The following is a 12,462-nucleotide window of genomic DNA, read 5'->3' as shown; positions in this document are numbered from 1 at the left end:
TCTTACTCAGGCTCATTCCCCTGTACAATCCACCTCGCCCCATTCATTTAGCACTCTCTTCACTGTGTCAAAATAATACAAAGACCAGAACTGGTCTGAGACATTAAGCAATTTTTGGAAGACAAGTAAAGAATGACAATGGTGGTGTTCAAATGTGGGCAATAAGTGATTGGACTATTTTTCAGGTCTGAGCTGCATTTTGGGGATTGTTCTAGAACCATAGAATCTCTACAATACAGAAGGAGGCCGTCTCTCATTCTCTCTCATTCAGATGTGCCCAATTGTTCAGTTGTAAGGTTTAGCATCAATTGGCATTAATAGGTGAAAGGATGGGTTTTCTGCCCATGGCCCTGCCCACCCAAGCATGAAGATGTGTCTCAGAACCTGCACTGGGGAAGGGAGGGGAGGAATGTACGATTCTGCCCCTAGAATCCATGATGTGTTGCTTCTGAACACAAACAATCTTCAAACTCTTTAAAATTGTGATCAAACACCCCAATACTTTCACTTGGTAATACAGATAACCGGAAAATACCTCCTTCTGTACTGTCGGGATTCTATGGTTCTAGAACAAACCCCCAAAATGCAGCTCAGACCTGAAAAATAGTCCAATCACTTATTGCCCACATTTGAACACCACCATTGTTGCTCTTTACTTGTCTTCCAAAAATTGCTTGATGTATCAGACCAATTCTGGTCTTTGCATTATATAGACACAGTGAAGAAGGTGCTAAATGCATGGGGTTAGGTGGATAGGACGGGGGAATGAGCCTGGGTAAGATGCTTTGGCAGAGAGTCGGTGCAGACTCGATGTGCCAAATGGCCTCCTTCTGTACTGTAGGGATTTTATGAATAAAGTGGCACTAGAACTGAAAAAGCTCTTCCTAGAAAAGACTGAATGGATGGTCACCGAAAGGTCTGAGACCTCAGACTTAACACTCAAATAAGCACCATGAGGAACATTGCAGATCCCATCTGTCAACTTTTATATCTACGTGCTGGAAATATGCAGGACTTACCAAGACATTGCCTTTATTCTAATTAGAAGGGGCAGCATGGTGGCATTGCTGCTTCACAGTGCTGGGGACCTGGGTTTAATTCCAGCCCAATTGATCAAGATCCCATTGCAATTGGAGATAACCTTCCTCGCTGTCCATCATGCCACCAATCTTGTTGTCATCTGCAAATTTACTAACCATGACTCCTATATTCTCATCCAAATAATTATACGTAAAATTGCCCCTTAGTATCCAAAACTGTGTAGACTGGGAGGATTATTGGGGTAAATATATGAGGTTAAGGGGATTGGGCTTATGTGGGATGCTCTGTTGGACAGTTAGTGCAGGCTCAATGGGCCAAATGGACTCTTTTTGGACTGCAAGGATTCTGTGAGTTATTCAGATGGGGAAGAGTATAAAAGCAATTACAGTAATTAAAAACAGACAGATATTGGAAAACTTAACAATATCTCAACATAGCGAGAATGATTGGGCTGTGTTATTGCCCGTGTTGATAGGAGTGGTGAAGGGTAGCTCAGTCATATATATAGTTGAAAACAAGACATAGCAGGAGAGTTAACCAAGCACTTTGTGATATAGGCGGCTACAGCAGAGGAGAAAATGCGCAAATCCCTGATACACATTTGTTGTGATTCAGCTGAAAGTTTAACCATCCAGAAGTCAGTATTAATATCTGCATTGAGTGAGCTTTATTCTGTGTTGGCACAGGATAACACAAGGTTTAGATCAGGTCATTAGGATTCTGCAGGCTGAAGCTATTGAAGCAATAGGTGCCCGTTTAAGACAATTTAAGACGCATTAAAGGATCTGTGTAAAGAATTAAGTTCTGGTTTGGAGACAGTGGTTGGATTTTCTTCTCTCTTGAGAAAAAAATTCTCAATTTTCACATGCGCGAAATGACTTTCTCTTTGTGCCACATTCCAGTTGCAGTTATGCGTATAGCTGGGCAGAATTCAGGGTTAGACTATAGGGCTGCATGGGGGCACAATGGTTAGCACTGGACCTCACAGCGCCAGGGACCCAGGTTCAATTTCCGGCTTGGGTCACTGTCTGTGCTGAGACTGCACATTCTCCCCGTGTCTGTGTGGGTTTCCTTCGGGTGCTCTGGTTTCCTCCCACAGTCCAAAGATGTGCGGGTTAGGTTGATTGGCCATGCTAAATTGCCCCTTAGTGTCGGACGGATTAGCAGGTTAAATACGTGTGGCTAAGGCAATAGGGGCTGGGTGGGATTGTGGTCAGTGCAGGCACGAGGGGCCGAATGGCCTCCTTCTGCACTATAGGGATTCTATGATTCTATGACTATAAAACATGGAGAGACACAGGTTAAAGGTGACAGGAAGAAAGACAGTCTTAACAGTGCTGACTTCCTAAGGACACAAGTGTAGTGTCAGGTAGCTATGGCACAATGAAGAGGGTCTTGAGTCAAATGCCAGGCCCATTTAATTAAAGAGTAGAGCTATAGTAATGCGGTAGTAAGGCTACACTAAGATCTTGTCTGGAGTATTCATCATTTGATCTTAAGAAGGACATTTTTGGCTTTTCAGGAATTTCAGAGAGGGACATTGAGGACAATCTGTGGCTTAAGTGCTATGGAATGAGTATATTAATGGGAATAATGGGATGGTATGCTGAGTGTGCATCACTTTATGGTGATATTGGGCAGGCAATTGGTGATAGGTAGGTTTTTGTCTCACGATATGCAGATTTCCCATCTAGAATCGTAGAATCCCTACAGTGCAAAAGAAGGCCATTCGGCCCATCAAGCATGCACTGACTCTCCAACAGGGCACCCAACCCAGTCCCTACCCCCACCCCCCAAGCCCACGCATTTACCCCACCATTCCCCCTAACCTATACATCTTGAACACTAATGGGCAATTTAGCATGGCCAGTCCACCTAACCTGCATATCTTTGGATTGTCGGAGGAAGCTGGAGCACTTGGAGGAACCCCACACAGACATGGGGAGAACATGCAAACTCCACACGGACTGTCACCCGAAGCAGGAATTGAACTGTTCCTGCTGAGGTAGCAGGAACTGTGAGGTAGCAGTGCTAACCATGCGCCACCGTGCCGCATAGTATAATTTCACTCTTCAATTTTTCACATTTAGATATGCAAAACTTTCAGTGTTTGGGCCCTCAGTATGTGAAACTTATATCCTAAGTTAATTCAGTATTCATCCTTGCTGGCTATACTGGTGCTGGCAGCACATGAGAAATATTAGGATCAAGAAAGAGTTTGCTTAAATTAGAAAATTTCATTTATTCTTTCAGGGATGTGGGCATCATTGATAGAGCCAGCATTTGTTAACCATCCTTAATTGCCCTTGACCTGAGTGACTTCATTGTCATTTCAGAGGGCGGTTAAGAGTTAACCACATATAGGCCAGACTAGGCAAAGACATCAGATTCCCTTCTCCAAAGGACATTGGTGAACCGTTGCAAGATGTGTGCGTTTATGTCACAGTCATATGGATAGGAATCTGACCGTACAAGTATCGAAACATAGAAATATAGAAGATCGGGCCAGGAGGAGGCCACTTGGCCCTTTGAGCCTGCTCTCCCATTCATTACGATCACGGCTGATCATCCCACTCAGTGGCCTAATCCAGCTTTCTTCCCATAACCTTTGATCCCATTCACCGTGCTATATCTAACTGCCTCTTGAATACATTCAATGTTTTGGCATCAACTACTTCCTGTGGTAATGAATTCCACAGGCTCACCATTCTTTGGGGGAAGACACGTCTCCTCTTCTTCGTTCTAAATGGTCTACCCCGGATCCTGAGACTGTGACTCCTGGTTCTGGACTCCCCCACCATCGGGCACGTCCTCTCTGCATCTACCCTGTCTAGTTCTGTTAGAATTTTGTAAGTCTTTATGAGATCTCCTCATCCGGCGAAAACAATCCTAACCTAGTCAATCTCTCCTCGTACATCAGTCCCACCATCCCCAAATTCAGCTTGGTAAACCTTTGCTGCACTCCTTTGAGAACAAGGACATCCTTCCTCAGAAAAGGAGACCAAAACTGTACACAATATTCTAGGTGTGGCTTCACCAAGGCCCCGTATCATTGCAACATCCCTGCTTCTGTACTTGAAACTTCTAGCAATTAAGGCCAACATACTATTTGCCTTCTTTACCGCCTGCTGCACCTGCATGCTTACCTTCAGTGACTGGTGCACAAGGCCACCCAGGTCCCACTGCACAGTCCCCTCTCCCAATTTACATCCATTCAGTTAGTATACTGAAGTTCATTTCGATGTGAGAATATTCATCAATTCTCCTCAAACAATTAGCAGTGTCGAAATTTTGTTTGCAATTGTTCAGGTTGAACATGCACACAGCTGCCACACATGTGTACAGAGAGGAGCCAAGCACACTGTACCACTGACAATACACAGTCATTAATCATACAGTTAGAAACTAGTATTTTCACTGTCTGGGATGTTTTATATTAAATTGCAGCACCTGAACAGTGACCTTCTAACCTTTTACCCAACCGTTGCAGGATGAGGATCTCTCCAAATTATTTGCCTTAAGAGAATGATTAAAGTGTACAGAACATTTCATATTGAATTATCAATAACCGTCTCTGTTTCAGCTGAAGCAGATAGCTGCAGTAATGTATCCACTGCCCATTGTACACACAGTCTGGTTTGATCTTTCTGCTGGCTTCCTAAAAAATTCTTTCATTGGAGGTTGACCCCACAGTTCAGGGTCAACAACATTACAGTGGGTCTGGACTATAAGACCATAAGGCACAGCGCAGAGTTAGGCCACTCAGCCTATTGAGTCTGCTCTGCCATTCAATCACGGCTGATATTTTTCTCATCCCCATTCTCCTGCCTTTTCCCCATAACCCCTGATCCCCTTATTAATCAAGAGCCTATCTATCTCTGCCTTCAAGACACTCAATGACCTGACCTCCACAGCTTTCTGTGGCAAAGAGTTCCACAGATTCTCCACTCTCTGGCTGAAGAAATTCCTCCTCATCTCTGTTTTAAAGGACCGTCCCTTTAGCCTGAGGTTGTGCTGTCTGGTTCTAGTTTCTCCTACTTTTGGAAACATCTTCTCCACGTCCACTCTATCCAGGCCTCATAGTATCCTGTAAGTTTCAATAAGATCCCCCACTCATCCTTTTAAATTCCAACGAGTAAAGATCCAGAGTCCGCAACAGTTTCTTATATGACAATCTCTTCATTCCAGAGATCATGCTTGTGAACCTCCTCTGCACTTTTTCCAAGGTTAGCACATCTTTTCTTAGATACGGGGCCCAAAACTGTCACAATACTCCAAATGGGGTCTGACCAGAGCCTTATTCAGCCTCAGGAATACATCCCTGCTCTTGTATTCCAGCCCTCTTGAAATGAATGCTAACATTGCATCTGCCTTCCTAACTGTTGACTGAACCCACACATTAACCTTTAAAGAATCTTGAACAATGACTTCCAAGTCTCTTTGTATTCCTGATTTCCTAAGCATTTCCCCATTTAGAAAATAGTCTATGCCTCCATTCCTCCTTCCAAACCTCACACTGTATTCCATCTGCCACTTCTTTGCCCACTCTTTTAATCTGTCCAAGTCCTTCTGTCTCCTCAATACTACCTGTCCCTCTACCTCTGGAATGGCATGTAAGCAGGTGATGATTTCCTTCCTTAAAGGACGTCAGTGAATCAGATAGGCTTTTGTAACAGTCAGTGATAGTTTCATGGTCACCATCAATAAGACTAACTTCCAACTCCAGACTTTATTCCAATTCTAATTCTCTTCCTGCACCTAATGGTGCACTAAGGCATACTTTCGTCCAGTTGCATAGCTAGTTATTCTTGGAACAGGACCCTGAGTCTGTCACCAGAGGCTTACAGCTTGAGGGGCGCCACTCTACATCAAGTGTGGCTGGCCAGGAATCTCTCGTGTTCTTCGCGCCAGCCAATGGCATGTTTGGAATAATTTGCAGGTTGACACCCAACTTGTTATGAATGTGCCTTCCTCGGCCATCAGGTCCTGGGGTGAGACTCAAACCCAGAGCTTCTAGCTCAGAGACAGGGACACTGCCCACTGCACCATAAGACCTCCTTCAGATCTTATTGCCCTGGTGAGATTTGAACCCACGTCCCTCGGGCATTAGGCTGGGCCTCTGGATTATTAGTTTAGTGACATTACCACCATGCCATTTTCTCCTCCATAATACCGTTCTTTTAAAGATGCGCTGAATGGCTTCATTCTGTGCAGTACCTTTCTATGATTCCATAACATACAACTACTTGCCTTCTGCTCTCTCTTAATTGAAAAATTATTCTTACATGTTTAAAATTTACCTCAGCACATCTTAGCTTATTCACACTGGGGCAAAATGTCATGGGACTCATTTCTCATTTGACTGAGATCTACATTTCCCGTAGCTGATATTGTTCATTGTCGTTCAATACAAAAATGAACATTTTCTTTGTCATTGCCATAGAGCCAGTACAGCACAGAAGGAGGCTATTCGGCCCATTATGTCCATGCCATCTCTCTGAACAACAATCCACTCTGCCCCATTCCCAGCTCTAGCCCTGACGCCCTTAATAAGATTCAAGCTGAAAAGGTAATCCCAGATATGATATCCAGGTCACAGGATTACATCAAGAGGATTTCAATCATCTCAAAGCACATTTATGAAAACAACAGATGAAATATCCTCACTAATTTCACATTCTATTGTCCGTTTTAATTTTATTTTTATTGCACATTCTATTGTCAGTGATTTTTTTTAAATTGCTCATTCCATTGTCATTTTTTTATTTTTATTGCACGTCCTATTCTCAGTTTGGTTACCAGATACTGCATTTGGGATTCCGTAGGCTGGGGGAAAATGAAGTAGAAATGGACCACTGAAGGTTAGTTCGAGTCCATTACTGTTCGCCAAGCCATGGCCAACTCTGTAACTAGATTTATTTGGAGCAACTGCAGCTCATTAACTAATCAATGATGTGTAATAGTTCTTCTTTGGGGTATTTTTTGGGACTTAGGTGGCAGTACCTTTAACAAAACACACCGTTCACGCCTCGCTCCCGCTGCAGTGGGGTTGGAGAATTTGGCGGCCAACTAAGTCTCCGTTTACTGCAGCAGGATGGGAAAACCCCGCTGGAATGAGCAGTGGTAAGTATCTGGCCACCAAATCTTGTTCATCCATTACCCTGATGCTTGCTGAGCTGCATTGGCTCCCAGTACGCAATCACCTCAACCTGATATTCAAATCCTTCCATAGCTTCACCCCTCCCTACCCCCTAACCTTTTTTCCAGTCTGCAAACCACAAGAATTCTGTGCTTGTCCGACCATGGCCTCTGATGAATCCACTACTCTCTTTTCCCCATCATTTAGTGTGGCCTTTCAATTGCCTTGGCCCCAATCTCAGGAATTGTTGGGGCATGTTAGCACACTGGGTATATTCCTGGACTGGTAATGTAGTGACTTGGAGCACTGACCATGAGTTTGATCCCCATCACTGTAGCTGGGAAAGTTAAATTCAAGGAATTAAAACAAACCTGGAACAAAAAGCCAGTGTTTATGATAGTGACAATGAAGGTTGTTAAAATCCAGTTGAAGCACTAATGTCCATTTGGAAAGAAAGTCTGCCGGCTTTATCCAGTCTGGCCTTTATGTGACTCCAGATTCACATGGCTCTTAACTGCACCCCTGAACCCACCCAGCAAGCCACACCTGTGCTATTCAAGGAGATGACTCAAGACCAGTTAGGCATGGGCAATGAATACTCACCTTGTTTGTGACCTCCGCATCCTGTGAATAAATACATTATAAACCCTCTCTATCCAGTTTTGATGCCTCTTAGAATTGACTTCCTTCACCAAACCTGGAGTCATCCGGTTCAAATAACTTTATCTCAGTATCAATTTTTGCCCAATTTAACTTCTATGAAGTGTCTAAGGGCACTTACCTATGATAAAGTCACTGTACAAAGGCAAGTTGTTAATCATGACATATCCACATGATTTATGTTAAAATTAAAGCAAATAACCTCGAAACATTATCTGAAGATAGCTCAGGTTTAACGTTAAGTATTTCTCTACATTTAAGTGTACATATACAAATACTTAACAACTTATGCAAATTTCAGTCCCTTCATTTATCACATCCTGAAATTTAGATACATAGCAAGTGAAAGTCATTTAAATCTTAATCCTGCCTGTCACAACGGACGGGATAAGCCTATTAATCAGCTGGCTCTGGCAGGCGAAACAACAAGATGCATGAAATAAAGCCTTCTATAGCAAGCAACCGAGTGTATCACCATTGAGTCAATCAGAGGCCTTTCTTTAAAATATTCGCCTTGCTCACATTTTTTCAAACCTACCTCAGTGACATTCTGGACATTTATCATTTTCTTCGAGAGTGCGACGCTCCCCACAATCCCTATATCCAGTGGGAAAACAATCTCGTGATCGGGGTGAACAAGGCAGTCTTCCATGACGGCATCCTTGTGAATGTTGAACAGCCTGGTAGCCAGCTCCCCTGTGCCATTCCTCTGCCGGTACATGAACAGACTCATTCGATCCGCGTGGATCAGGAAAGAAAGCCTTCGCAAGATTTTGAACACCACCTTTTCCATGTTTACACTCTCCTGCATATCGCAGACAAGATCAAAGAGAATCTCACTCTCCTCTACCTGCCCAATTTCCTGAAAAGTTGTCATGTGAGCGGAATCAGTCTGCTCCGTTATCTGAGCGACAACTTCTGGGGACAGTTTCTTCGCAAAGTACTGCTTGACAAAGTCAGGATTAGAGTCCAGGAATTGTTCCGCAGCCTCCCTGTTCATGTTGGCGACTTCTGTCTGTCCGAGCCCCGCACCCCGAAATCTGATCAAATCAGTTGACCGTGGTAAATATTGTTACACCAGGTTGGCAATAACTGCAACAGATCTAGCTCATTGTGGGGCTTCTGCTAACACAGAGGATGCTTTGATCACATTCTACTGTCATCAGCAAAGTATTTCCCTAATACTGTTGAAGGTGAACTGTTGTGCGTGTAGATTGTCTCAGAGAAACCTGCCATGTGACACAGTGACAGCCAGTCCAAGCCTCATCTCTTTCCTAAGTAGAAAAGATCCCTTCTCGGTGACTAATTCTAACCAGCCTTTATGTTGGGGTAGTGGAGGCAAATCTGAACTACAAAAGGATCTCATACTTTTGAAGTTGTGTCCGCTGGTGTTTCCTATTATCCAATAACACCCTCTTTCCATTCTTGTTATCTTGGTGTTTAAATCCCCCATTGGCAGAGAGGTTATCTTATTTCTTCATAAATGTGAGCCTGAAGGAATCTGTGACATCTAGCTGTAACTCTATCATAAAAGCAAACTGCTGCAAATGTTGGTGACCTGAAATAAAAGCTGAAAGTGCTGGAAAAGTGCAGCAGGTCTGGTAATTCCTGTAGAGAGACACAGTTAACAAAACGTTTTGAGTCCAATATGATTCAGATTTGTAATTTTAGCAGATAATGCACAACATTTTAGCTTTAATTTGCAATTGGCCTGTTGACATTTACATGGCAGCATGTGCTTCATAGAATCCCTACAGTGTAGAAGGAAGCCATTTGGCCCATCGAGCCTGCACCGACTCTCTGACAAAGTACCTCACTCAGGCCTTCTCCCGCACCCTATCCCCGTAACCCCACATATTTACCCCACTAATTCCCCTAACCTACACATCTTTGGATACTAAGGGACAACTAAGCATGGCCAATCCACCCAACCCACACATCTTTGAACTGAGAGAAAATTGGAGCATCCACAGGGAATGCATGCAGACATGGGGAGAATGTGCAAACCCCACACAGTCATCCAAGGTCAGAATTGAATCCGGGTCCCTGGAGCATTGAGGCAGCAGTGCTAACAACTGTGCCACCGCACCACTTCATCCTGAAGTATTGCATGATTCAGAATGTATTTAGGTACAGGATTATAAGAATCTATTTAGAGGGGATAGTGGATACTGGACAGGCAATAGTAGTATCTCATTTTAGGGGAACAATTTTCAGCCTGCGTCAGTTATTAGTGAGAACAATGACATGGGCACAAAATATGGCTGGATTGCGTTTTCCCATTTTCGCTGGTTGCATACCGAGAATCCCGTCACAGAGAGTCAGGAAGCTCATTCCAATACATTAGCATTTCATGAGTGTGTCCTACCACCTGGGCATCCCTCCCCACTGAATATTCATTAGATACCGCCATGACATCAAGCCAGTGCGATTTATGACAGTTTTATAAAAACGAGGACCTGCTAGCCTCACGTTCCCCTGACCCTTCCTGGACAAATCAATTGGGCCAATTTAATCAGCATTGCAATGCATGAGTACGCCACTGGTTGACACCCAACTGTTAAGCTTATTGGAGCCTTGCCCCCTACCTCCATGTTGTGGTACCGGCTTTGACCCCTCACCCTGACTGTGTTGCAAACATCCAGAGAAGGTTGCTGTCGTTTATCTGGGACGAATGATTGCACTCGGTTACTGCTGGAGTTCTGAGTCTCCTGCTTAGGGAGGAGGGTCAAGCACTGGTGTGCCTTTGCACCTAAGTGGCAACGTTCTGCCCTCAGTGATATCCTTATGTCAAGATACCTCCTCGATGGTGTGCCCTAGCAATTTATTTCTTCCAAGTGCACAGCCTGAATAACGATGTACTACTCATAGGGCAGCACAGTAGTTAGCACTGCTGCCTCAAAGCACCAGGAACCTGGGTTCCAGCCTCAGATCACTGGGTTTCCTCCAGGTGTTCCTGTTTCCTCCTACAGTCCAAAGATGTTAGGTTGATTGGCCATGATAAATTGACCCAAGTGTCAGGGGGATTGGCAGCGTCAATATGTGGGAATAGTGCCTAGGTGAGATTGTGCTAGGTGCAGACTCAATGGGCCGAATAGTCTTCTTCTATTCCTGTTTGTGGACCTGAGGGGTCTTTGTCACTCCATGCAAGCATTGCCTTCATTTATTAGGACCTGTTAAACGTCTGTGACACAGTCACCTTGCGTCACAACTCTCTCACCAAGAGTAGCAGCTATCATCAGGGGGCCGCTGTTCTGGAATCAGCTCCATTTTTCCAGGTGACTGGCAGAGAGACAGGCAGTAGCTGCCAGGGTGACCAGGCACAGGGATGTACTGGGTGATGGAGGAGTGGGCTGGGCGATACCCCATGAGTTGGCTCACTGCGCCCAGCTTGTGGTCAACACCATCCGCAACCTCAAAACGGTAATGGTTGGACCCAAAAATCACTCTGGGCCTCAAGGAGGGATCTGTGTGGCGGGCCCCTGTCCGAGTGCACCCATTGCTCAGACAAAATTTCCCCATCAGCCTCAAGCTGCACTTCTGGTAGCAGGGCCTCAGCTGAGAAACTACTGGTCACTGTTGAACCACCATGGAATTTCCTACCTCCAGATGTCAGAGGTCCCGTGCTGGAGAAGGCAGTGGCCGTCCTGGAGAATAGTGAACCATATGTGCCAGCTGATGCAAGAGTTGGCACCATATGCACTGGGAGCTCACCTGTTGCCTATGGCCCTGTAAGTCACTGCCACTCTGAACTTCTACACCAGTGGCTTATTTCAGAGCTCCATTTGTCACTCTTTAAAAAAATTTGTTCACACGGTGTGGGTGTTGTTGGCTAAGTTGGTATGTATTGCCCCTCCCTAACTACCCTCCTTTTCAGAGGACATTTGAGAGTCAACCATTTGGTGTGGGTCAGAGTCACATGTAGGCCAGCCCAGGTAAGGACAGCAGATTTCCTTCCCTAAAAGGCTATTTACGACAATCAACAACAGTTTCATGGTCATCATTTGACTTTTAATTCCAGATTTCTTAATTAAATTCAAATTTCACCACCTGCCATGAAAAGATTTGAACTTGGATCCCCAGAGCATTACCCTGGATCACTAGTCCAGTAAATTTCCTTGCAAAATTTGTTCCTCTATATTTTCCCACCAGCTGATGACTATAGATTACTTTAACATCTGCAGTATTTTGCTATTGACATATTATTTGGAAGCAAGATTGAAAAATAAATGTTCCCTGATGCTGCCAGGTTTAAGCATAGTGATGGCCTGTCTACATAATTTTGGGGGTTTCAGTTATTCAGCTACAGGAAGGTGTCGAGAACAAAATTTCAGAAGAGATGGAGACACATATGTTTTTGTTACAGTGTGTCCTGCCTGCAGAGCATGCATCCCTTGCCCGTTCCAACCACAAATATAGATGAAGCACTCAGTGCACACAGGCTGGGACACCAATCATTTACTTAGAACAGTAATAGTAGTAAACTTCATGGATATTTTCCCCTCAGGTGATTCTCCCTCAACAATTCCCCCTCACCACCAGTCCTGCAGGGGAAAGGAAAATCCTGATCTGTGACAGTTCGTCTTTCTCAAGACTTATTTAAAAAGACACAAAAGACTTGG

The 12,462-nt window shown here is 44.3% G+C and overlaps 1 protein-coding gene across 1 annotated transcript in view; it reads right to left on the bottom strand.

Moving 5' to 3' along the window:
• LOC145347244 (rod cGMP-specific 3',5'-cyclic phosphodiesterase subunit beta-like) overlaps positions 1-9,049 on the bottom strand; it is a 61,262-nt gene extending 52,213 nt beyond the window's left edge. The window contains exon 1 of the mRNA XM_080195033.1: positions 8,379-9,049. Coding sequence (XP_080051159.1) covers positions 8,379-8,840 — 462 coding nt within the window. The 5' untranslated portion in view covers positions 8,841-9,049. The remainder of the gene's footprint in view (positions 1-8,378) is intronic.
• Between the last annotated feature and the right edge of the window lie 3,413 nt (positions 9,050-12,462).

Source organism: Carcharhinus amblyrhynchos, chromosome 1 (genome assembly GCF_965287045.1).
Source record: "Carcharhinus amblyrhynchos chromosome 1, sCarAmb.v2.hapA, whole genome shotgun sequence".
Taxonomy (NCBI): domain Eukaryota; kingdom Metazoa; phylum Chordata; class Chondrichthyes; order Carcharhiniformes; family Carcharhinidae; genus Carcharhinus; species Carcharhinus amblyrhynchos.
Note: the sequence above shows the minus strand (reverse complement) of the source record. Positions and strands in the feature narration are given on the sequence as shown.